Source organism: Rhinoraja longicauda, chromosome 10 (assembly GCF_053455715.1).
Source record: "Rhinoraja longicauda isolate Sanriku21f chromosome 10, sRhiLon1.1, whole genome shotgun sequence".
Taxonomy (NCBI): domain Eukaryota; kingdom Metazoa; phylum Chordata; class Chondrichthyes; order Rajiformes; family Arhynchobatidae; genus Rhinoraja; species Rhinoraja longicauda.
This window is the reverse complement of record NC_135962.1, coordinates 41,855,985-41,882,176: the sequence shown is the minus strand read 5'-3', so window position 1 is coordinate 41,882,176 and position 26,192 is coordinate 41,855,985. Positions and strand designations below refer to the sequence as shown.

Below are 26,192 nucleotides of genomic sequence, written 5' to 3'. Positions count from 1 at the left end.
AGATCACCCCAAGTCAGGAGAGATCCAATTGACTGTTCCCACCAAGAGCAAATAAATTGAGGTTGGCCAATTAGCAATTCTCCTTGCAGAAAACTTAGAGAAACAATGCCCTTGGCCACAAAGCCTGCCTTCTTTCCGCTGGTTTCCTGGCAACAAACCCATGCTACCCAAAACTGGGGCTGAGAGGAGGGGCGCAAGGAAAAGTGAGAGATAGGAATAGAGGGTAAATGGAGAAAGGGAAAAGAGCTAGAAAAAGAAAAGAACAAGGGAATTGGGAGTTAAAGAGTAGATATGTCAGCAACCTAATTTTGGGTAGGATGCTCCTTATTTATCTGGGGACGTGGCTGCATTACATAACATCAGGATGGGATGTCTATTTTCAATACTAATTTTCTTACCTGGTGATTTTGATTACAGGTCCTGACTTCACGTAATCAGCTGAATGAGTCCTAAGTAATTCAACAGACACAAGGCCGCAGAATTTTACAATTAGCATTGCGCACCTTTGGTTTATTACTGAACTCCAAATGACCCAAAACTGACTTGGAGTGAAGCTTGCAGTAGAATAAGCCTCTCACTTATTTGTGGTCATGCCACTTAAGTTTGCAGAACAATGTTCACAAACTTAGATCTCCCTCAATCTCCTCCTCTCCTGCGGTAACTCAAACACCACTCACCAGCCCTTAACAGCACCTCCAAACCAAGATATAAAGATGTTTCAAGGGAACAATGGTCTTGTGTCATGCATAGGTTGTGCTAATTTACTATCTTAATGAAGCTGCTGATAGAAACAAAATGTACCTGCTAGTCATAGCATTAAATAATGCAGAAATAGGCTCTTTTGACCAACTCTTCCATGGTGACCAGGTACCGTAACTGAACTGGTCCCCACTTGCCTGCACCTCTCCCCTATCTCTCCGATCCTTTGCTATCCATGTAAGGACTTTCCGAATTTTAGTTTTATTGATCCTGTAAGAGATTGCTGATGAGCTGTTCAGGATGACTTTTGTTTCAGATCCTGTGACATTTCTGAGAATGATCTTCAGAATGAATTTTCTATCAGTCCAAGAAGGAAACCAAAGACCTTCATTTTCAAGGCAGTATCTAAACTGATTAATACAGTACTTATCACTTCAAAACATTTCTTGATGTGCATTTTGCTTGCTCCATTCGCTGCTTCATGAAAATAAGTGGAGGGGCAGGGGCAGGTAGCGTTGAGGAAGCAGGGAGTCTGCAGAAGGACTTAGACAGGTTGGGAGAGTGGGCAAAGAAGTGACAGATGGCATACAGTGTCACAAAGTATGCAGTCACTTTGGTAGTTGGAACAAAGATGTAGACTATTTTCTAAATGGGGAGAGGATTCAGAAATCAGAGGAGCTAAGGACTTGGGAGTGCTAATGCAGCATTTCCCCAAAAGGTTAATTTACAAGTTGAATTGGTAGTAAGGAAGGCAAATGCGATGTTATGGCAAGAGGACTAGAATACGAAAGCAGGGATGAAATGCTGAGGCTTTATAAGGAAGTTGTTTTGGGCCCCATATCTGAGGAGGGATTTAGATTTAGAGATACAGCACGGAAACAGGCCCTTCGGCCCACCGAGTCCGTGCCGCCCACCGATCCCCGCAAATTAACACTATCCTACACACACTAGGGACAATTTTTACATTTACCCAGTCAATTAACCTACATATCTGTACGTCTTTGGAGTGTGGGAGGAAACTGAAGATCTCGGAGAAAACCCACGGTCACGGGGAGAACGTACAAACTCCGTACAGACGGCGCCCGTAGTGAGGATCGAACCTGAGTCTCCGGCGCTGCATTCGCTGTAAGGCAGCAACTCTACTGCTGCGCAACCGTGCCGCCTTGATGTGCTGGGGTTGGAGAGGGACCAGAGGAGGTTTACGAGAATGACCCCGGTGATGATCGGATTAATGTATGATGAGCATTTGACGGCTCTGAGCCTGTCTTCGCAGGAGTTTAGAAGGATGAGGGTGGACATAATTGAAAATTACCAAATAGTGAAAGGTCTGAATAGAGTGGATGCGGAGAAGATGTTTCCACTATTGGGAGAATCTAGGATCAGAGGGCACTACCTCAGAATAAAAGGGCATAACTTTAGAAAGATGTGGAGGAATTTCTTTAGTCAGAGGTTGATAAATCTGTGGAATTCATTTGTAGAGACAACTATGGAGGACAAGTCATTGGGTATTTTTAAAGCAGATTGCCAGGTTCTTGATTAGTAAAGATGTCAAAGGTTACAGGGAGAAGGCAGGAGAATGTGGTTAAGAGAGAACCAGGCATAATTAAATGGTGGCGTACACTCGAGGGGCCGAATGGCCTAATTCTGCTCCGATAACATGTAAATTGTATTTTGAGTTATAAAGCCAACATCATGCCCTATTTAAGCAGTCTTGTGTCAATATTTCAAGAAAGAAACAACAAACCAGCAATTAGAAATTCTTAGTTCAGTAAATAGGAAATACATTAACGGAATATATGAACCAAACCTATTATTTTTCTTGTGAACATCCTTTCAGCTGGAAGTTGTTGGGAAAAGAAACAAAATATAAATGTCCAAAATGTTTTATTGAGATTTCAGGGAATGAGACAACTACAAAAACAGCACAAAGATCATATTGTGTATCCAATTCACGTGTGTTGGATGTAGTGTGGGAAACTCAAACTTTGTTCTGAGTTCTGGTGACTATCATATCCAGCCAAAGCCAACTTTGCTGCCAAGTTGATTGGTACTTTATCATAGGGCTCCAAATCTTGACAATGGTTAATGCCAACTGAAATCATGTGGAACCAATTAATCAGACTAATTAGGAGGTGCAATTAGTCAGGATGAGATGCACTCGTGAGTATTGTGGCAAATACAATTTTCTTCAGGAAGGCAGATTTGCTGGATGTTTTAACAGAGGAGGTGCAGAGGTAAAGAGAAGCAATCTGCCAACACTGTATACATTTGCAGAGGAAGTGGAACACGGTCACTTTGAAGAATTATGTCAGGAGCCAAGTGTTGAGTACTCAGATGCAGTACTGTAGAAAGTTTGATTGCCTCATATGTGGTCAAGATCAGGGAAAGTACACTTCCCTTTTGCAGGGCACAAAATCAAATGAAGCAACATTTAACTGACGTTGAGCAAGTGAAAGGCAACTAATCCTTTTGGAGGAAATTCTGCTGCTTATAATTAGAGTAGCTGCGACTGATGCCAAGGCTCATTAAAGATTATGGTATTTCACACAATCTGCATATTCACATCCCAATTCTCCCTCATTCTAAAATTTCTTAATTTACATGTTGCATTACGACATCATTACAACCCTGGCCAACTTTACTTCTTTTAGCCAGCCAAGAAGTGCAACTTGACCAGGCAGAAAGCAAGAGATAGAAGATGAAGTATTATTGTCAATTTGATTTCACATCCACAAAGTCGACGTAATGCTCACACCTAACAATGCTGTCAAGGACAGATGCACCTGAATAAGTTTAATAGTGATGATGAGGTTAGGTTGATTTATCCTTAATGTTGGCTCTTCGCAATGTGTCACAGAAGCAGTCTTGCAGCAATACTCTAGGATTTGTTCTACACAATCAGTGGTAGAGTCTACAAGACACTTTTACGAGGGATATTGACATTTCCCCAACCAGATTACATTCTGTGTTAGAGTCATAGAGTAATACAACGTGAAAACAGGCTCTTCAGCTCAACTTGCCCACACTGGTCAATATGTCCTAGCCACACTATTCCCACCTGCCTGCGTTTGACCCATATCCCTCCAAACCTGTCCTATCCATGTACCTGTACAACTGTTTTAAAATGTTGGGATAGTCCCTGTCTCAACTACCTCCTGTGGCAGTTTGTTCCATACACCCAGCACCTTTTGTGTGAAAAAGTTACCCCTCAGATTCCTATTAAATTTTTTCCCCTTCATCTTAAACCTATGTCCTCTGGTCTTCGATTCACCTACTCTGGGCAAGAGACTCTGTGCATCTACCCAATCTATTCCTCTCGTGATTTTATACTCTTCGAGAAGATCACCCCTCATCCCCTTGCCTTCCAAGGAATAGAGTCCCAGCCTACTCAACCTCTCCCTATAGCTCAGACCCTCTAGTCCTGGCAACATCCTTATAATCCTCTGTACCCCTTCCAGCTTGACAACATCTTTCCTATAACATGGTGCCCAGAACTGAACACAATACTCTAAATGTGGCCTCACCAACGTCTGATACATCTTACTACATTCAGTGAATTCTCCAAGTGGTATTAATATAAGACATTCTGATACACTGAGAGAGGCTCTATGTGTTGAGAGAGGCTCTATGTGTTTCCTTGCCATTATTTGTCCTGATTCCATGAGACTTTATGGAATCCAGGGCCAATGCTAATTCCAAGGTCCATTCCCTCCTTGTAGTTTACTACTGGTGTACTTGTGCTTCTGGAGGAACACAATATAATCAGGAATCATGGTGTAGAAATCTGGGAGGTTGGCTCCCAGATACAATATTGGTCTCATTTGACACTTACTAATAGCCCAATTCTAATAACTGCACAATTCTAACTGTCATTAGTTGGACACACACTGACCATCTTACCAAATGAAATCAGGTGCAGCTTGTGCCACAAATGTTGATGCAAGTGTCAAGGATTAATTTGGCATTCATTATACTCAACTACGAAAATAATGAAACTGGATTTTGTAGTCTGTAGATCTCAGTGAGGTATTCTCAATACAACAATTTGAAGAATTATTATAGATTGCTTTGTTTGCAAATACTAAAGATCCCTGGTAGAGGGCACTACACTAACACAAAAGCAAGATAACCAGCAGAGTTAGCCAACAAGCCCACCATATGTCTGTGAAAGGCCCAAGTTATTCCTTTTCCCAGAAAGCAAAACCTCGACATTATTTCTAAATAATATAAAAGCAAAATATAAATTCTTGCTTTTTTTAAGAAGCGAGGTTGCAAATCAGCCAACTATATGAATATAATATACTAAATATAATAATTAAATTAAAAAACAATTTTTCCCTCGGCATCTCGGTACGTGATAATAATAAATCAATACCATTTTAAATGAAAATAAAGATAAAAGACTGTTCTTCTACCCGTCTGCTAAGCTTGTATTAGGGGAGACTTCTGTATCCCTTCTTCAGGTCCAAGACCTGTACTTTCCATCAAAGTTTCCAGTGCATTAAATAAAGGTTGCTGCATAATATCATATATTCAACTATTTCTGATCTTTGCAATTTATGAAATGTTCACTCTACATTGATCGACTAATTCATTCCCTGTTGTGCCCCAATACATATACAGAAATAGTTTTGACTTCCTGATAGTTTTCTTCCAGAGTAGGTGGACTGGAACATGTTCAAGACCACCTCACCCAACCTGAATGAGTATAATTCAATGATCATTGGTTTCATCAAGAAATGTGTTTACTACTGCATTCCAACAAAGACAATTAGAGTCTATCCTAATTAGAAACTTTGTATGATCAGGACACTTTCTTCAAAAGTCCAGATCCTGGGCTTTCAGGAAGAATGACCCTATATTATACAAGAAAACCAAATATGATCTTCACGAGTCTATCAGGGCGAGTGTACTTTCCCTGAGCTTGACCACATATACCAAGAGCGAATACCAGAATAAGCTAGGGGTTTAATTCAATCAAGTGGTGCCAGCTGACTGTGGTAAGGCCTGAATATCATCACAAATTACAAGCCAAAATCAGGAGGCAATCTTTGGCGATACTGTATCTCTACTGGATGAGCTAATGTCTTTTTATGCTCATTTTGAACAGGCAAACAAAGTTCCACAAAGGCACATTTCCCCATCCTCCCTGACTCTGTCCAATACATCTCTGTAGCAGGTTATATCTGCTTTTGCAAGGGTAAACTCTCAGAAAATGACCGAACTAGATGAAACTCCTCGATGAGGTCGTTAATCAACTCGCCATAGTCTTCGCCGATATCTTCATCCTCTGACTTCCCCATCATTCCAGTCGCCGAGGAAAATTAAAGTGACCTGCCACCCAGCAGCTCCAACATTGATCATAATTAAATGCTCTGAAAGATTGGAAATGGTCAACATCTGCACCAGTCTCCCAGAAAATCTATATTTGCAATTTGTGTGAGTTGCTAAGTTCCTCCAGCACTTTGTTTTTTCCTCAAGATTCCAGCATTTGCAGTTTCTTCTGTTTTCAATCAAATATAGGACTTTAGAGTAGAAACAAGGAACTGCAGATGCTGGTTAACAAAACAGGACACAAAGTACTGGAGTAACTCAGCGGGTCAGGCAGCATCTCTGGAGAACAATGCCAGATGATCTTTCAGGTTGTGACTCTTCTCATAATCTAGGACTTTATTCGTTTGCAAGGCTGAAGAATGCTGCATCTGTACTTGGCCAGTCAAAAAATATAAATATTGTAAAGTATTTTTAACTTGCATGAGAATGAAAACACTTTTTTTGGCAAATGAACACAGACTGACCACTATATTTCCATCAAGGGCCCTCAGTGCAGGCAGGTGAAAGATGACAAAGAGACGATAATGTTCCTGCTTAGCAACCAAAGGGTTTCCATAGAAGTCCAAAATCACAAGGTTCTCCAGTTCCTAAACACCATAAAACAAAGAAAAAGTTGTCATAATTTAAGAAAAGAAGTGGTCTTCATCAAATACATAATATCATTATTTAATGGAATACAATGCAAGAAACAATGGTTAAAACTGAAACATGGATAATGTTAACTCTTTCTCTAGAGATACTGCCTTTCAGTTTCTAGAATGTTTTATTTTTATTTCATTGATTCATAAAGGAATACAGCTTCCTCACTTTCTAGATTTTGTGTTCTCATTTACAATATAATAATTTCTAACACTGCGTCTGACATTCTGTTGGAAGCAGGGCAGATTGTGTGACAAAAATCAAACTAGATATTGTGCTGAAATTAGAAAATCCTATTTACTCAGAAAACAAAGTGCAGTGCCAATAGGTACATTTGAATTATCCACGTTAAATTCAATCTCAACCACTTACAGCAATGTGATTATCAAGGTGAATGAACAGGCGAAATGCCCGATCATCTGCAGTCTCATGTGCAGTCGATTTATTGACTATATCTGAAGCCAGATTACATTTGCAATATTAAGGGCCTTGTTAGCCTGCATTGCTACTATCAATGATTTCTGTAGCTACATGACTGGGTTCTTCTGTTTCCACACACCTTTAAAATTGTACTATTTTGAAAGAAGAACATTTGTTTGCAGTTAGTGAAGTACCCATCTATAAATAAAGGACTGATGATCATGGAAATCAAAATAAATACAGAAAATAACGGAACTACTCAGCAAGTCAGCAATCATTTGTAAAAAAATCCATCTGACGTCAATGACTTTTCATCTGTTCGAACAAAAGGACATCAGCCTGAAATGTTAATGATTTTTCTCTCTCCCTCCAGCTGCCTGACTTGCTATGTTTCCAGCATTTTCTGTATGCACTTCTTTATTCACTGTATTAATAGAATAAATACATCATCCAATTCATACACAACTGTGCACCAAAATGATAACCATATAATCTACTTTTGTGATGTTGATTGAGGAATAAATGTAGGCTAAAATGTAGGAGAAATACTGCTCATTTTCAAAATAGTGGCATGTGAATCTTTCCATACTTCTCTTGGGGTAGATGGGTCTTTAATTTCAATTTCTTCTGGGAGTTAGAAAATCTTCATGGTGCAACATTCCATTAATGCTAATATGGAGAGTTGACTTATTTTACTTCTGCTCAAGTTAACTTCAAACCTATGACTTGGATATGAGAGTGATAACAACTAATCTTTGGCTGTGCATATATTGCCTTATTCTTCCTTTGAAAATGAATTACTTTGTTCTTTGAAATAACATTTTAGAAGGTTAGAGAAAAAAGGCCAAGTAGTGGAATTAATAATGTAGAAATCATGTTTACCTTTAAATGGTAGACCTCAAAGTTGCTATGTATGCGGTTGCTTCCCACATATAGTTCTGTTAGGGTATATAGTTTCTGCAGACCACTTAGAGAAATAATTTTGTTGAATTCTAGTGACAGATGGTGGAGATGTGTTAATTTATCTAGACCAGAATCTTCCAAACTTTTCAATTGATTATTACCAAGATTCAATCGAGTTAGCTTGGTCAGCTTTGAAATCCCTATTAATAACGAAAAGATAAATAAATAAATAACTGGAAAAGACAATAAAGAATGAACTTGCATTTACAATAATAAATAAATTGTTTCTGAAGTTTACACAGTGATTTAGTAAGTGTGCCATCCAATTTGGATTAATATTACACCTTACACATTCACATGGTATCACAAAGCCTACAGACAATAACACAATGAGCGTCAACTGGTCCCAACTGCCCCCCAGCGCAGCAATCCCATTAGTTCCATTCCCCACTTCTTCATTTTCTCCTTAGGCCTGTAACTTGTTCTCTCTTGTATGTCCATCAATAACCCCTTGATTCTTTTGCCACTGTGGTTAATTTACTGTAACCAATTAATCTACCAGCACATCTCTGAGATGTGGGAGGTAACTGCAGTACTCAGCAAGAACTCATACAGTTACATGGGCATCTCTTAAAATGAGGATTAACCCAGTATTCCTGGAGCTGTGAGACAACTACAATAATTGCTCTGCCACTGTTATAAAATATGGTCATTATTCATAGAATCATACTGCACAGAATTGGGCCCTTTCATGCCAACCAAAATGCCTAACCATTTGCCCACATAAGGTCGGTATTCTTCTGTGCCTTTCCTATCAAATTACCTGTCCAAATGCCTCTTAAATAAAAACAGAATGCTGGAAGAACTCAGCAGATTAACAGCATTGTCGAGGCAAAAGATGAAAGTTGATGTTTTGTGTTAAGACCCTGCATCTTCTAAAAGTTCTAATTGAATCTATCTCCACTACCTCCTCTGGCAGCATATTCCAGACATTCACCACCTTCTGTGTGAATCTCCTTTAAATTTCTCCATTCTTACCTTAATAGTTCTCCCCTGACTTTCTATCCCTATCTAAGCCTTTTATAATTTTATAAAGCTGTGCGAGATCACCCCTCAAACTCGGCATTTTAGTGAGAATAAACCCAGCCTCTCCACATTCTTCCAGTAACTACAGCTCTCTATACCAGACAATACCCCGGTGAATCTCTTCCATACTTTCCCTGTTGCTACCACATCCTTCCTAAATTGCGGCATCCAGAAACGAACACAAGACTGTACATGTGATCCATACAATGTTTTGTACAACTGTAACATGACACCACAACGCTTACATTCAATGCCTCGGCACAAACAGACCAAATGCCTTTTTCACCACACTTCACAATTCACAATCATACTTTATTAGCCAAGTATGTTTTGCATCATACGAGGATTTTCATTTGCCATACAGTCATAACAATAAAAAGCAACAGGACACACAAAATACATTTTAACATAAACATCGACCACAGTGACTCCTCCACATTCCTCACTGTGATGGAAGGCGAAAAAAGGTTCAATGTCTCCCTTCTTTGTCCTCCTGCGGTCGGGGGCCTCTAACCTTCCGTTGACGGGAGCGACGATCTTGACTCCCGAAGCCGGCGGTGGGCGTACCTCGTCGGGACGATCAAGCTCCTGCACCGGGAGGTGGGGGAATCTCAGCTCCCCCGCACCGGGCGATCTACCCTGGGTCGGGGCTAGCCAAACGTCATGCGGCTTGGAGCTCCTGACTTTGGCCTCAACCAGAGACTGCGAGTTCCTTGATGTTAAAGTCCGCAGGCCGCGGTTGGAGCGTCGATCCAGGCAAGGAATCGCACGCTCAGATGGTAAGTCCACGGCCCCACGGGGGCTCAGAGTCAGTCCCAGGCAAGGCCTCCAGCTCCACGATGTTAGACCGTAGAGCGACCGGAGATACGATCCGGAAAACAATCGCATCTCCGGCAAGGTAAGAGTTTGAAAAAAGTTTCCCCGACCCCCTCCCCCACCCCCCACATAAAACAAACCAGAGAACATTACCACAGACCTATAAAACATACCAAAAATAACAAAAAAAGTACGAAAAGGACAGACGTACTTATGTACGGAAGCGAGTCTGCCATTGCGGAGCCACCCGGTAGAGGTCTTTTTTCCTGTATCGTCACTTTTAGGGATAAATGCACTTACACACCAAGGTCTTTTTGTACATCAAAGCTCCTAAAGTTCGTGCAATATACTCTATATATTCTATTAGAATTTGACTTCCTAAAATGTATTACCTCATACTTGTCTGGATTAAATTCCAACTGCCATTGCTCAGTCCAACAAGGGTTTGAGAACCAATCCCTGCAATGCATCACTTGTTACAGATTTCCAGTCAGAAAAATACCCATCTGCCACTACCTTCTGCCTTGTACAACCAAGCCAATACTGGAGACTCATGGGACTGCAGATCTGGAATTTTGAGCAAAGAAAAATGAAGTTCTGGAGAAAAACTCAGCAGGCTAAGAAGCCATCATGGAGGGAAATGGACGGACAACATTTCGGGTTGGGACAAAAGGTTCTACACCAAAACATAATTTGTCATTTCCCTCCACTGATGCTGCCTGGCCTGCTGAATTCCTCCAGAACTTTGTTTTAAGCCAATTCTAGATCCAGTTTGCCAACACGCCTGGAATCCTTTGTGCATTAGCCTCTGGACCAATCTTGTCAAAAACCTTACTAAAATCCATGTATAACATGTCAACGTCTCTGCCTTCGTCAACTTTCTTAGGTACCCCTTCAAAAAAAGCAACCAGATTTGTGAGACATCTGATCTCCCTGCACAAAACCACAAGTATAAAAGTCAGGAAGACATGTTGCAGCTTTATAGAATTTTGGTAGGCTAGATTTGAAGTATTATGTGCAGTTCTGGTTACTCCATTATAGAAATGATGTGGAAGCTTTGAAGAGGGTGTAAAGGAGGTCTACCAGGATACAATGTGTAAGAAAGAACTACAGATGTTGGTTTAAATCGAAGGTAGACACAAAATGTTGGAGTAACAGGCTGTCCCACTGAGTTACTCCAGCATTTTGTGTCTACCAGGATACAGCTTGGAATAAAGCATGTTAGCTTAAGGAAAGGTTGAACAAACAGATAGTTTACTCTGAAGCATCGGAGACTAAATGGAGGCCGAATATAGCTTAGAAACATTATGAAAGACATAGATAAGGTATGCAGTCAGAACCTTTCTCCCAGGATGTTAATGTCAAATACTTGAGGGAAGAGCTATGCGATCAGAGAGCGAAAGTTTAAAGAACATGTGTGGGTTAGCTTTTTTCCACAGACATGCCTGGAACATGCTGCCGGGTAGGTGGAAGCAGATATGATAGTATTTGTGAGGCTTTTAGATGTTCATAAATATGCGGGCACATGGAATTTGTTTAAGTCAGTAGAGATGATGTTTGGCACAGACATTGTAGGCAGAAGGGATTGCTCCTGTGCTGTACTCATCCATGTTCTCTGCTGACCTCCTAATTATTGTAAGGTAGCCAAAGGCAAAGCCAATTTGAATATAGGAAATTCGCTTGAATGGAAAAAAAAGTAATGATCTCAAAATGAGATTTTATCAAATGAAATTAAACACTGAAATGGTATTGAAAATTTACCGACTACAGATCGAAAACACTATTCGGATCAGTCTCTTCCTTCCCCTTAACTGCAAGGAAAATTCTGAAAACAAGACTTTTGGAAATTTAAATGGTACCTTCAAGTTTAGTAATTAAGTTGTCTTCCAGAGAAAGCTCTTCAAGTTTAAGGCAGTGATCCAAGCCTTCGAGTCTACGAATCATGTTGCTGTTAAATGAAGCCCAACGCAAATTCTCCAGTTTAATGAGATTAGAGAGTCGTGAAATATTCTGTCCATCCAAATTTAATACAGTAATCTGCACAGAAAATCTCGATTAACATATAAAAGAAAGCAGATTTGTTATAACTGGTTTATCTTTTAATCACAATCTAATCCAAGAGTTACAGATCTAAGAGTTATAATTCCAAAACCATTTTTTCTAGTTTTACATTTCAATGTAACAAGAATTAGGCTTATATCAAGTTCTCGATTAACTTTTCAGAAGTTACCATATTACCTTCTGATATACCTAACTTTAGAGCATCATAGCAAATCTTAATTACAAAATTACAAATGACAAATTAACAACTGGCAGATTCGAATAGTGCACTCAAATTTAAGTTAAATGGGTAGTTAAATTATAAGTTAAATTATACTGAAATCAAATCTCATCCTAGTAAGGGTATTTTGTACCAATGCATACAAATTTTGTTACAAGACGACTGGAGACATTTTGCAGACAGGATACAATTCCTCCAAGTGACACATTCAGTGCTTGGCATACAACTTTAATAAGTCAGATATCAAGAATTTTTATAAACCTTAGAAAACCAGATTGTGCTTTGGTCCACAGGTGGATTTGGCTTGTTTTTGCTGATCTGAGTCAGGATCTGAGCACAGTTCGTTAAACTGAGGCTACGAGGGGGTACTTCATCTGTCCGTGAACAAGCCAATAAAGATACCTGGCAGAGAAAGGAAAACAATTTTATCTTTGGAGATGAAAACTAAAATGAATGTAATAACACAAAAAAGATTATTGTTAAAGTTGTAGACTATTCACTTTCTACGAATTGCATCCTATTCTCAAACGACTGTTCTAAGTGGCTGCAAACGTTTGACAACCTTGACAATCTATTTGTCCACAAATTGGGCTTGGGACACTACATCTTCGATATTACATTGTCTTAGTCTAAAGTAACATCATTTATTTTCACCACTATGACACCTCCCCACTCAGCCAAGTCCCACTTTACCTGCAAAGCCCCGAAAGGAGATATCAGCAGTAGAAGAACTGAGAAACCGCAAAGTTACATAAAGCTAAGAAGTGAAAATAGTTGTTTTATAGATGGTGTATATGTTCAAAGGTCATCATGGAGTCAAACACGACCCCAAGTTTGTATCAAGTTTGGTTCAGCCTCAGGTGGTCACCAAGAAGAGGGACAAAGTGAGAGGAGCCTGTGATGGGAACCAAAGACAATGGCTTTGGTAATTGTGTGACATCAAAAGGTGTACAGAGTCATAAATGCTTTGTAATAATTTTAGTCTGATGACAGTAAGATGAATGAGCAAACTGAACATTTGCAAATAAAGATTTCCAAGTTCAATTATATTTTATATGCTAAACATTTCAACAAATCAATAATATTCAGGAGATTACTCACTGTAATATTTTTTTAATTATAAAATGTAAAACATATTCCACAAGAGCAGATATGAATAATAAAAATGTGACTAAATTATTTATGACAGATTCACACTGAATAATCATTGTAATAAATAACCTGTTTTGTTAACTTTTAAGAAACAAGATCTTTCTCATCATGTCAACTAAAATAGTTTATCAAGACTTTATCTGACCATAAATGAAATGTAGAGCAGAAAATATCAATTTTGCTGAAGATAGACACAAAAAGCTGGAGTAACTCAACGGGACAGGCAGCATCTCTGGAGAGAAGGAATGGGTGACGTTTTTGACTTCTTCAGATGTCTGAAGGTGGGATGGGGGAGGGAGGGGGGAGGGCGAGAGAGGGGGAGGGAGGGGAGGGGAGGGAAGGGGGGAGGAGGGGAGGGAAGGGGGGAGGAGGGGAGGGGGACGGGGGGCAGAGGGGAGGGGGGAGGAGAGTGTGTTGCACCAATGCAGGAGAGGTTTGAGCCCAATGGGTCCACTTGGCCTAGTATAATATATTATTGGAGCATTGTCAAATTAGTTGGTGTCAAGTTTGTTCTCATCATATAGTCAAAAGAAAATCAGAAGTAGAAACACAGAAACATAGAAAATAGGTGCAGGAGTAGGATAGCATCACCATTCAACATGATCGTGTCTGATTATCCAAAATCAGTGCCCCATTCTGGCTTTTTCCCCATATCCCTTGATTCCCTTAGCCCCAAGAGCTAAATCTAACTCATAGTACAATTAGTATGATCAATGCTGGTCATACCTGTGTTAGCTTAAATCCAGTAGTTACACACAAGGCTTCTGCAACTTCTTCCTGTGTTACAATGGACCCATTCAAATAAGTGAGAGCCTTTAATTGGCCAACAGCTATCAGCCGTAATAATGTGCGCTGTTCAAATATTTAAAAGATATTATGGATAAAAAGAGTAATTAGACTTTCTTGTATTAATTAAGTGACAATTAATGTTTTAAAGAAAACAATATTGATAAATGTTATAAAAACATTTATTTTTAAAAACTGTAACTGTACAACTAAATTTCTATCACAAATGATTTTGACTGCATCCCCTTCAGCATTTCAGATACAAGTCCATGACATACATGGACCCACCAATATATCTTTCACTAGCTCTGACATTGAACTCAATGAGAAGCCCAAATGGAATTCAATGACAGACATGCTGAGATTCTCAATATTATTCTGAGTAATAATTTATTTGCTGCTATGTCTGACCCCACTCAGTGACCTTGCTCATTTGAATGATGATTCTCAGTCTGTAGAATGTGGAAGGCAATGCTTCTGCTTAAATATGTTTTAGCATATGTTGCATATATATTTTTTTTTAAGTAATTTTCTTTTGTTGCATTTTTTCTTTACATTCTGAAAGTCAGAGACTTTAAATAACTGTTAAAAACCCAAGTTCCTCCCTTGCTTTGTCTTCCATCAAAACTTGTCAAGGATACTTCCAGGATCAGGACATTTAAGGCCTATTGCCATCACTATCCAACTCCAAGGAGCAGAGGGGCAGCAACATCACCCATGTGTGATGTTTAAAATCTAAGAAGATCTAGTGCAACATCATTGACCTGTCTCTCTCCAGAGATGCTGCCTGCCCTGCTGAGTTATTCCTGCATTTTATGTCTTCCTTCAATTTAAACCAGCATCTGCAGTTCTTTCCTACACAAATCACTGAGCTGTCATTCTCATATCCCTACAACAGATTACAGATCTTCATGCCATTCACCATGAACTGGAAAAGCTGGTAAATATTCAGCTTTTAACATGTAGAACTTCAAGTTACTCAAATACAAGCACATCTTGTACAAATATATGACTGTAAGCCAAACTGGTTTTTACCTTTTGTATAAATACAACTAAAGTGCATTTGGTACCTCCATGTAATTGAAATTGAAAATTCAGAAAGGATTGTGCTTAAATCTGCATCTCTCCAGTCTACTATTCTATGGATCAGAGTGCAAATAGACTTACCTTCTCTCCAGTGGCACCCTTTCAAAATGGAAATAGATAATGAAGTAAAATAGCGTAAGAGAGATTTGTTCATTGCAAAATGTAGTATAGTTCAACCCATTACATAATGTTTGCAGCTGGCTTGGAAATCTGTCATAATATTAAATAGTCAATGCAGTGAAAATTAAATGAAATACACAATATGCTGAGTTGCTGCTAAATTATCTAGGTTTTTGCAACAATGAACTCAAAGGAAGGAGCATAGCTTATGAATTTATTGATGCCCAGAGAGGGGCATTATTAAGCTGCCGTATAGTATGCTAGTAACATTTTAATTTTGGATTCACTGCTTGAAAATGCAGTAACATGCAAAGCCAAGACATCAGATGCTATTGAATTGGCTTGACACAAGAGGGAAGCCTTTTCTTTGTCCAAGGAGAAAAGATTCATTGTAATTATGTTCTACTGTGGGGGGTGCGATATATATCTTTGTGCAGGTAGTTGAAAAAAAGGTGTAACATGATCAAATTTCCAGGCCTGTTTGAATGAAATGTAACCACGTGATAAACATAAAACATTGCAGGGGACTGAATTAAGGCTGCATTGTAAACTTTTGGGTATGCAACATTTAATAGTAGACAATAGACATGGTGCTTTATAAAATGTTTAGTCTTTATGACTGATACCTCAATGAAAAATACCTTTTTCCAAGGATTGTGGCGGAGATCAAGTGTAAGAAGGTCTGAAGCATGTTTACGAAGGACTCCAATTTCTTCTTTAATGTATGTCAGTTGATTCCAACTCACGTCCAAATATTTAAGTGTTTCCATTCCTTTTAATCCATCTAATGTTAACAAATGATTGTGGCTTGCATCCAAGTATTTTAATTGTTGCTGTAGAATTTTAAAACAATGTTAAAAGGATCATATATCTAGAAATGTTAGTGTAGGCTAAAGGTGCACTATAGGGCTGCAGCAGTAGGGTCTTGTCCATTATCATTGATAACCATTTGTACATAAGTAGTTAAATTACTTGGATGCCTTTAAAAGCTGAGTTGCATAGGGAATGATATTATTCTGTTGGGTTTAATGATGTGCTGTGGCACCATCTTGTGGCCAAGCCATGATGGAACTCTCGAACCTTCGATGGTTGAGCTCTAACTCTCACCTGATCTAGGCCTACCAATCACACGGTTGGGAGGCGGGCCCGGGGGAGTGGAAGTTTGGAATTCGAAGAAGTCGGAGTTTAACTGTTTTTGCTCTCGAACAAAATAAAGATACACAATGTGTGTTTCGCTACAGTGGTGACCCCGTCGTGATTTGAATACGCAGCCTTCTGAGATGCTTGCCTACCACAGTGCCATCTCAGGCCTGTTGATGGAGGATGTGCGTTTCAGGCCCGCTGACACCATGCTCCTTTACGACATGTCTACGGGACAGCCGAGACCCATCATCCCACAGTTTGGCACCGCCGGATTTTCGACATGATTCATGGTTTGGCTCACCCTTACATACGGGCAACGACGGCTCTGGTGGCAGCCGTTCATGTGGCATGGGTTGCGCAAGCAGGTCGGCAACTGGGCCAGGACGTGCATCGTCTGTCATAGTTCAAAGGTTCAGCATCACACCAAGGCGCCGTTGCAGAATTTCTTCCTGCCACACCAGCGTTTCGACCACATCCACGTGGACATCGTGGGTCTACTGCCTCCATCCAGAGGTGTCACCCACCTTCTCACCGATGGACCGATTCACGAGATGGCCAGAAGCCGTCCTGCTCTCAGATACCCCCGTTGCGACGTGTGCACGTGCCCTCACTGCCCACTGGATCGCCCATTTTGGTGTGCTGGTGGACATCTCCTCTGAAAGAGGTGCGCAGTTCACCTCCGAGTTGTGGTCAGCAATGGCCCGGCTGTTTGGCGCTCAGCTGCACCACATTACGGCCTACCACCCGCAAGCTAATGGCCTAGTGGAGCGGTTTCACCGTCACCTGAAGGCATCCCTAAAGGCACGGATCACAGGCCCGGACTGGATGGACAAGTTGCCGTGGGTCCTGTTGGGAATATGCACTGCCCTGAAGGAGGACCTGGCAACTTCCTCGGCTGAACTGGTGTACGGTGCTCCGCTTACGGTTCCAGGGGATTTCATCCCGGCAGCACCCACTTTCAACTCTGCCAGTTGTGACCCCGAGCACAGGGGATATGCACACGAGATCAGACCGCCTCACTCGTAAGCCTACTCGTCTCCATTACTCTGGTTCTAGAGGGGGGGGGTCATGTGGCGCCATCTTGTGGCCAAGCCACTTGATGGGAGTCTCGAACCTTCGATGGTCGAGCTCGAACTATCACCTGATCTGGGTCGACCAATCACACGGTAGGGTGGCAGGCCCGGGGGAGTGGAAGCCTGGAATTCGAAGAAGTCGGAGTTAAACTGTTTTTGCTCTCAAATGAAATAAAGATACCACAAAGTGTGTTTCGCTACAGTGCTCACTTAAATTTCTGAAGTGGCATGAAAAGGTCCTGAAATGGTCATGATCATTTTTTTTGTTGTACTTCACGAAAATAAGAATTCCAATTGCATTCACGGTGAAAAGCATTATAAATCATTTGCAGCAAGAATGAATTTCATTGTTCCAGTTCACATCCACCGCATACACAAATACATGCTGTTGACCCTTGAATGTCTAGGCAATAATGCTATGTTTGATAACAGGCAAGATCCATCAGAACAAGAATTAAGACAGTGGAAAATTACAGTATTATTTTTGTCGTTCAATTAACTTTTGTGTCACCATATAATAAACATTGTCAGAAGGCAAATGGTGCTATTACTCATAAAAGGTGAGGCTAATTTTGTCAAATATCCATAGTTTGTAACAATACATTTACATATGCATGAAACACCATTTTCCATGCCATGCAATGTTCAAGAGATTTATCAATCAGACCACGTGGTTTAGTGTCAAAGAAGGTATTGGATCAGGGGATCAGCAACTTGGTCAAAGTAGCAGATTTTAAGGAACACCATACAGGAAGAGAGAAGCATTGCATGGCACTAAACTTTCCCAGGCTTGTAGGGTTGGAGAAAGCTCCAGTAAATGATGGATACAAACCATGTAATGATGTGGAAAACATGGATGTGAATTCTAAAATTGGAAAGCTGCTAGACTGGATTCCAGAGATAATTTACCATGGTTGGTGTTCTATGCTACATCAGTTGTAACTTTGATAAGAGCTATACTGCAGTAATGCTTAAAACCAGAACGTAAGATTGCAGATAGAGTTTGTGGGAAAATAGCCATTGATTTGGTTGGTTACAGTGTCGTCAAGAAGCTCAGAGAGGAGTAAAGTTAGAGACTGAAACACAGATGTCAAGGACAGAGAAATAGTAGGAAAACCATTTGAAGAAATTCTTCAATGTCTTTTCAGAATTAAAGTGTGAATCAAATCTATATATATTTCCATCCATTCTAACTTTTTGGAGACTAGTTTCCCCTTTTAAAGTGGCAGTCTGGAAATGACTATCCCTATTGAGATGTTTCTTGTGCCAGCCATCTGAATGATATTGACATCCTTTTTTGATGAAGGCATCTGAAGACTAAGTTGACAGAATGAAAACTTGAACATGAAGTGATAAAAAAAAGATAAAAACAAATGAAAGAATATGGTCACATAGAGAGTTATTCAGTATATCGATATGAATCTAATCTAAATGGACATTTTCCTCATTTATTCAACCACAATTTGTAAATATATCATATTTCAAAAGTCCAATAAAATAACTAGCTAAAACTGGCTTAATATTAAGATCTACTTTAAATTTATACCACAAATTTAGACCACAAAGTATCAATAATTCCAAGAAAAAGTATTAAATTCATCCTTTTTAGAAATGGCTCAAGGCTAGGAGTCTCGTCCAATATTTGTTTTTAACATTTCAGCAATGACGATGATCTGCTCTGGTTTTGTAAGTTCTGAGACTGTTAATGAAGCCAATGCGTGAACCAGTCTCTTTCACAGATGGGGCAGATGGTGGCTGATGTGACAGGTGGGTGAACAATCTGTGATGTAGTTTGCTTTTTTCACTCTTTACAAGGGATTTTGTGTTCTCCTAATAAGTAGCTTCAAGTTTCACAGTATCACCCTGGATGTTTCTTTGCCACTTTTAGTAATCAAGGGCCAGAAGTTCTCAGAAGTCAGTGAGTATGTTGTCCTTCTTCAAAGAGCTTCGAACACATCCTTGAGCCTTTTCCTCTGTCTGCCTGGTAATCTCTTTCCATTATAAAACTCAGAGTAAGGTAACCTCTTCAGAGTCTGGCGTCAGGCATATTAATGACATCGCCTGTCTGGATCTGCATGTTACTAGCTACTCAGTACTTGGGCTTTTGGCCAGATTGAGATTGGTTTATGTAAGTAACCCAATCCTGACATGAGATTATTTGTCCATTTTTACATACTGGAATAATTGCAAATAGAAATGTAAACTGTTATAATCTTTATAGTCAAAGTTCTTCTAAGATGCTATGAATTTGGTTATTCTAACAAAGTAATAGTCAATAAGTTGCAGGAGGAGGCCATTCGGCCCTTCGAGCCAGCACCGCCATTCAATATGATCATGGCTGATCATTCCACCTCCAGAAGTAATGGAGGTGGAATGGAGGAAGAATTTAGTTTGGAACGAAAAGTGTAAGTGGTGGTGATGTTCTCTTGCCCTTGGCGCATTGTCCTTCTAATTTGTAAAGATTGTGCAATTCAGAAATACTGTTGAAGTAGCCTTTGGTGATACCTCCAACAAATCTGTGTGGTGTCAAGCTTCTTGATTTGGTTGATGTTACAGTCAAGCTTCTTGATTATAGCTGATACTACAGTCAACCATGTATATCATTGAGAGGGACTAGGCAGTGAAAAGGTTAGTTCGTTTTTGGGCGAACTTCTGGTTGGAGATAACAAAGAATATTACTGTCAAGATACACTATACTGTTATCTTTGTTCAATATATTCATTCATTGGTAGTTCTGTGTCATGAATGCCAATTGTCATTTTACCACCTATTGACAATAAGCAATCCAGATCTTGTCCTATACACCAAGGATTATTTCATATCTAAGGAGTTAAAAATGGACTGAACCTTTCAACCATTCCTACTTATATCCTTTAATTGGAGGAAATGTCTTTCATAATGTATTTGAAGGTGCTTGAGTCCAGGGCACAGGCTTGATGAATTCTTGCAATGTTGTCCCGGCATTAAAATGACTGCCATCAGCAACCACATCCCTTTTCCTGTATGATAGGTGTAATTGATTCAAATTAGATTCTGATTAGTTTAAGGAAGTGAATATGTTTAAGTACTTTTTTGATATCGGCATCACTGTGAAGGGGCCAGGTGAGGTTGCTAGTGATATGGACTTCTTTGTACATGAAGCTGTCGAACATTTCTAAAAGGCAACTCCACTGATGAGTTTACAGTTGTGTTCAAACCACAAACACAAACAGAGTGGCACGGTGGAGCAGTGGTAGAGTTGATGCCTTCCAGTGCCAGGACGGGTTTGATCCCGATTACGGGTGCTGGCTGTACAGAGTTTGTATGTTCTCCCCGTGATCTGCATGGGTTTTCTGCAGGTGCTCCCGGCTCCACACTCCAAAGACGTTCAGGTTTGTAGGCTAATTGGCTTGGTAAAATTGTACATTGTCGCTTGTTTGTGTAGGATAATGTTAGTGCGCAGGGATTGCTGGTCGTCGCAGACTTGGTGGGTTGAAGGGCCTGTTTTTGTGCTGGTCAACAGACAACTCTTTCATCTTGCTGACATTACGGGGTAGGTGGTTGATATGACACCATGATATAATGATCCTAATCTCCTTTCTGTACATCTCATCTTTGTTGTCAATCCGGCCAACAACAGCGGTATCATGTTGAACTTAAAGATTAAATTGGTGCTGTACTTGGCCACACAGTCATGGGCGGACAGGCAGTATAGCAGGGGACTGAGCACAGTCTTGAGGAGCACCAATGTTGTGGGTCAGCATGATGGAGATGTTGTGACCAATTCTAACCAAATGAGGTCTGAGGGTAAGAAAGTCCAGAACTCAGTGGGGAGTTCTTGCTCAAATTCTCATTAATTTCAGTTTGATTATAATTCTACGCTGAAAATATTTATAGGTTGGAAACAGATCAACATATAATTTACTGTCATTTTACCATTTCTTACCAGGTTTGTTAGCTCATCCAGTTGGGCAAGTTCATTAAAGCTCACATTAAGTTTCTGTAAATTTGTAAGTTTGGAGATTCCTTTTAGTTTACTCAGACGATGCCCATGTAAATTTAGAACCTGTAAAAGGATGAAAAATAAAGAAAAGTCATGTTCTTAAATTAAATCGCACAGGGGAATTCATAACTATTCCACATTTGGTAGCTATTTTCATGAATGGGAGTTTCCTGTGTTTTCATATCATAGAACATTGAACAATAAGTGATTTTCAAAATGGCCATTGAGCACATTATTTATTAGGTGACCTTGAGGTATGCTTCATCTGTTCTAGATTTCTATGAGCATTCAGTGTCATCTAGTCGGTCATTCTAATTGAGAATTGTTGATGATCCATTGTCACCAAGGAATTCCAGGAATTTTTTTGTGACTTCAAAGGTGGAAGCGTTTCATTATCGCACCTACTTAGAACACAGCTGTAAAGGAAAGAATTGAGGACAACACCCACAACACCCGAGGCAAACATGATGCCAAGACCAAAGCTTATCAGCCTGCACATAATCCATATCCCTCCATTCCCTGAGTATCCTTATGCCTATCCAAAAGTCTCTTAAATGCCAATATCGTATCAACCTCAACCTCAACCACCCCTGGCAGCATGTTTCAGGCACTTACCAACCTCTGTGTAAAAAAACTTGCCCTGCATATTTCCTATAAACTTTGCCCCTCACCTTAACGGTATGCCCTAGAGTATGTGATTTTTCTATTCTAGGAAAATGGTTCTGACCGTCTACCCTATCTATGCCTCTCATAATTTTATATATTTCTTCAGGTCTCCCCGCAAACCCTGGCATTCAAGAGAAAACAATTCACGTCTGTCCATCTTCTCTCTATAGATAATCCAGACTTTTTTTTAAAAACTTCCTCTGTACCCCTTCCAAAGCCTCCACATCCTTTCTGTAATGGGCAACCTGAACCATGCAATAGTCCAAATGCGGCATAACCTAAGTGCTCAAAGCCGCTTCCTGACTTCCTGACTCTTAAACTCAATGCTCTAATACCAATGAAGGCAAGCATACCATATGACTTCTTTACCACTCCAGCTGTTTGTGTTGCCGCTTTCAAGGGGTTAATATATCCTATGTTAAAAAACACCATGTTGCTTAGTTTATGGAATATAAATTAGATAATTTTCTAAAACTATCATTGGTTTTCAAAGCAAATTTTGTAAGCAAATCAAACACAAACTTGAATTTGTTAACATGCTGTCTAAAATGATACGGAAAACAGCTGGTTCACACAATAACAGATAAAAAAATAATAAAGTAATACAAGAATACCAAAATATACAATATTGCCAAATTTGTTTCAAGAGATATTGCAAGTTTTCTTTTCAGCATTATTCAAGTTTTGCAAGACCAAGCACCATTTTAAATTCTATAAAAACTTGTGATGATGCAGAAGTCAAATTCAACTCCCAAGCCAAGAAATAGAGAAATAAGTCAATTTATCTGCCTAAGGGTGGATAAATCCCATTGTGCAAAATCTAATCTTCACTGATTATCAAGAGGCATAGGTTCTTGCTGCATTTGAATGAAAATCTAATTAAAATTTATAAGTTGCAACCAGATAAAGTCATATTGTTTTATTCTTCTTGTACAATTCTTGGCTATGCGTGTCATAAGAAGCTTAGCCAAATTTTCTCACAGCAGCTGGCCAGAAAATATGATTGTAACATTAAAATATATATATTTTGATATTAAATCTATGTGACCCACATAAATACCCATAGAAACAAATCTCTTGCCCATGCCATCGACAACTTTGAAAATTAACCACTTAAATTAAATTCTGAGTTTGACTCCAAAGACCTTTTATAGTGCATTAGCGGAACTCCGTTTTAAAACCAATTATAAAAACAAGATTCACCACCTTGGCAGGCTATCTAACAATAAGCAATAAGCATTGTCTGGTCGATGTCAATCATGTCCTGAGAAAGTTTGTAAAAGAGGGAAAATTCGGTGGTGGAAATAGCCACAAGCATGGACAAAATACTTAGTATTGAAAGATTATTCAAAAACAACATTTGAAGCTTGATAATTTGAATGGCATCTATTGGATTATTACCAAAACAATCATGAAATGTACTGGAAATAAAGGACTTCTAACTTTGATTTGTTTTGTTGGTGATCTTCGCACATAATTTACTTCTTTCTCTTGGATATAATTGAAATAGTGCCTAAAAGTCTTGCACAATACCAGAAAATCGTTCAATCATTTACCTAATGAGGGCATCTTGCCAACTTCCCCTACATCAGACGTCAGGAAGAAGAGGAAGGAGGTTCAGCAACGTGAGTTTAGAGAGTTAGGAAGAAGGCTGAAAAGCAGGACTTCTAGGGTGATTATCTCTGGATTGCTTCCAGTACCAGAGGGCAGGAACAGGGAGCTAGGGGATCTGAATGGGTGGCTGAGGGGCTGGTGCAGGCAGCAGGGATTTAGATTTATAGACCACTGGGACCTCTTCTGGGGTAGGGGTGACCTGTATAAAAGGGATGGGTTACACCTTAACTGGAGGGGGACCGACATTCTGGCAGCCAGGTTTGCTAGTGCTACACAAGTGGGTTTAAACTAAATAGTGGGGAAGAGGGGTTGACAAATTGGGAGTATAAGGATGGAGTTAAAGGGGAAGAGAGTACAGGAAAAGTTACGAAAAACACCCAAATTAATGTGATGGAAAGTTCAAGAAGAAATAAGGTCAGGTGAAAGAGGAACTGGTGTGAGAGGGGAGGTGAATACCAAATTAAAAGTGTTATATATGAATGCACGAAGTATAAGAAATAAAGTGGATGAGCTTGAGGCTCAGTTAGAAATTGGTGAGTATGATGTTGTGGGAATTACAGAGACATGGCTGCAAGAGGATCAGAGCTGGGAACTGAATATTCAGGAGTATAGGTCCTATCGAAAAGACAGACAGGTTGACAGTGGGAGTGGGGTGGCTCTGTTGGTAAGGAATGAAATTCAGTCCCTTGCGAGGAGTGACATTGAATCAGAAGATGTAGAGTCATTATGGATAGAACTCAGAAATTGTAAGGGTAAAAAGACCCTAATGGGAGTTATCTACAGGCCCCCAAACAGTAGCTTGGAAATAGGGTGCAAGTTGCATCAGGAGTTAAAATTAGCAGGTAACAAAGGTAATGCTACAGTGGTTATGGGAGATTTCAACATGCAGGTGGACTGGGAAAATCAGGTTGGTACTGGACCCCAAGAAAGGGAGTTTGTAGAGTGCCTCCGAGATAGAGTAGCTTGTACTGGAGCTTACCAGGAAGCAGGCAATTCTGGATTTGGGAGTGATCATAAACTCTGTTGGAAACCTCCCATAAAACATATCAAATCAAAACTGCACAAAACTAAGGCCATCTTGGATCAAAATTCACTATTTACGTTATATTGCTCACTCATTATTCCATATATTACATACTGTGTAGAAGTATGGGGAAACACCTACAAAACTAGCACTAATTCAATCTTTATATTGCAAAAAAGAGCTATAAGAATTGTCAATAAGGCTGGTTATAATGGCCCAACCAACCCATTATTTATGAAATCATATGCCCTAAAATCTATGGACCGAGTAGACTTTAAAACTCTACAAATAATGTTTAGAGCAAAAGAAAGAGCACTTCCTGACTGTATTTAAGGTTTGTTTTCAGTGAGGGAGAGCAGGTATCCACTCAGGGGTAATTATATATTTGAAAAAATGAGGGTAAGAATAAATGTGAAAAATAGATGCTAAAGGGGTCAATTTATGGAATTAATATGTAAAAATATTATATTTGAAAAATACAAAATATGTGATCAGCCCTGAGAAATGACCGACATGATAGAAATGATGGTTCTTGACTATATTTGTGTTTCTTTCCTTGTTTTGTTTATCTTCTTCTGACCTATGATGTTGTGTTTTTTTTTAATTATATTTTGTTAAGTATTAAGGGTAGGCATAATAAGCTTTGGCTTCTGCCTCCACCTTTATTTTTTTCGGTCAGAAAATATGTGTGATTATATTGTTTTATTTTTTGATACAATGTTTTTTTGCACTGTTTAACTTTCACAACTGTATGGTCAATCTGTTGTATTGTATTGACCGGAAAAAAAAAGAAGAAAAAAAGTGATTTAGTGTTACGTAATGAACCAGATTTGATAAGGGAACTCAAGGTAAACGAACCATTAACCATTAAGTGATCATAATATATTAAGTTTCAATCTGCAATTTGAGAGGGAGAAGGTAAAATCAGAAGTGTCAGTATTGCAGTTGAACAAAGGGGACAATGGAGGCATGAGGGAGGAGCTGGCCAAAGTTGACTGGAAAGGAACCTTAGCAGGGATGATGGTGGAACAGTAATGGCAGATATTTCTGGGAAAAATCCAGAAGATGCAGGATCATTTCATTCCAAAGAGGAAGAAAGATTCTAAGAGGAGTAAGACAAGGGATGTCAAGGGCAGTATAAAAATAAAAGAGAAGACGAATAACATAGCAAAGAAGAGCAGGAAGTCAGAGGATTGGGTAACTTTAAAAGAACAACAGAAGGTAACTAAAAACGCAATGCGGGGAGAAAAGATGAAGTACGAAGGTAAGCTAGCCAAGAATGTAAAGGAGGATAGTAAAAGCTTCTTTAGGTATGCGAAGAGGAAAAAAATTAGTTAAGACAAATGTAGGTCCCTTGAAGACAGAAAC

At 39.5% G+C, this 26,192-nt stretch overlaps 1 protein-coding gene across 1 annotated transcript in view; it reads right to left on the bottom strand.

The window, feature by feature from the left end:
- The window catches only part of lrrc9 (leucine rich repeat containing 9), a 106,390-nt gene that overhangs the window by 27,614 nt on the left and 52,584 nt on the right, over positions 1 to 26,192 (bottom strand). The window contains exons 17-23 of the mRNA XM_078407194.1: positions 21,464 to 21,583; positions 15,964 to 16,155; positions 14,057 to 14,182; positions 12,440 to 12,580; positions 11,757 to 11,934; positions 7,975 to 8,195; positions 6,498 to 6,620 (exon numbers count right to left, since the gene is read on the bottom strand). Of these exons, the coding sequence (XP_078263320.1) occupies positions 6,498 to 6,620; positions 7,975 to 8,195; positions 11,757 to 11,934; positions 12,440 to 12,580; positions 14,057 to 14,182; positions 15,964 to 16,155; positions 21,464 to 21,583 (1,101 nt within the window). The remainder of the gene's footprint in view (positions 1 to 6,497; positions 6,621 to 7,974; positions 8,196 to 11,756; positions 11,935 to 12,439; positions 12,581 to 14,056; positions 14,183 to 15,963; positions 16,156 to 21,463; positions 21,584 to 26,192) is intronic.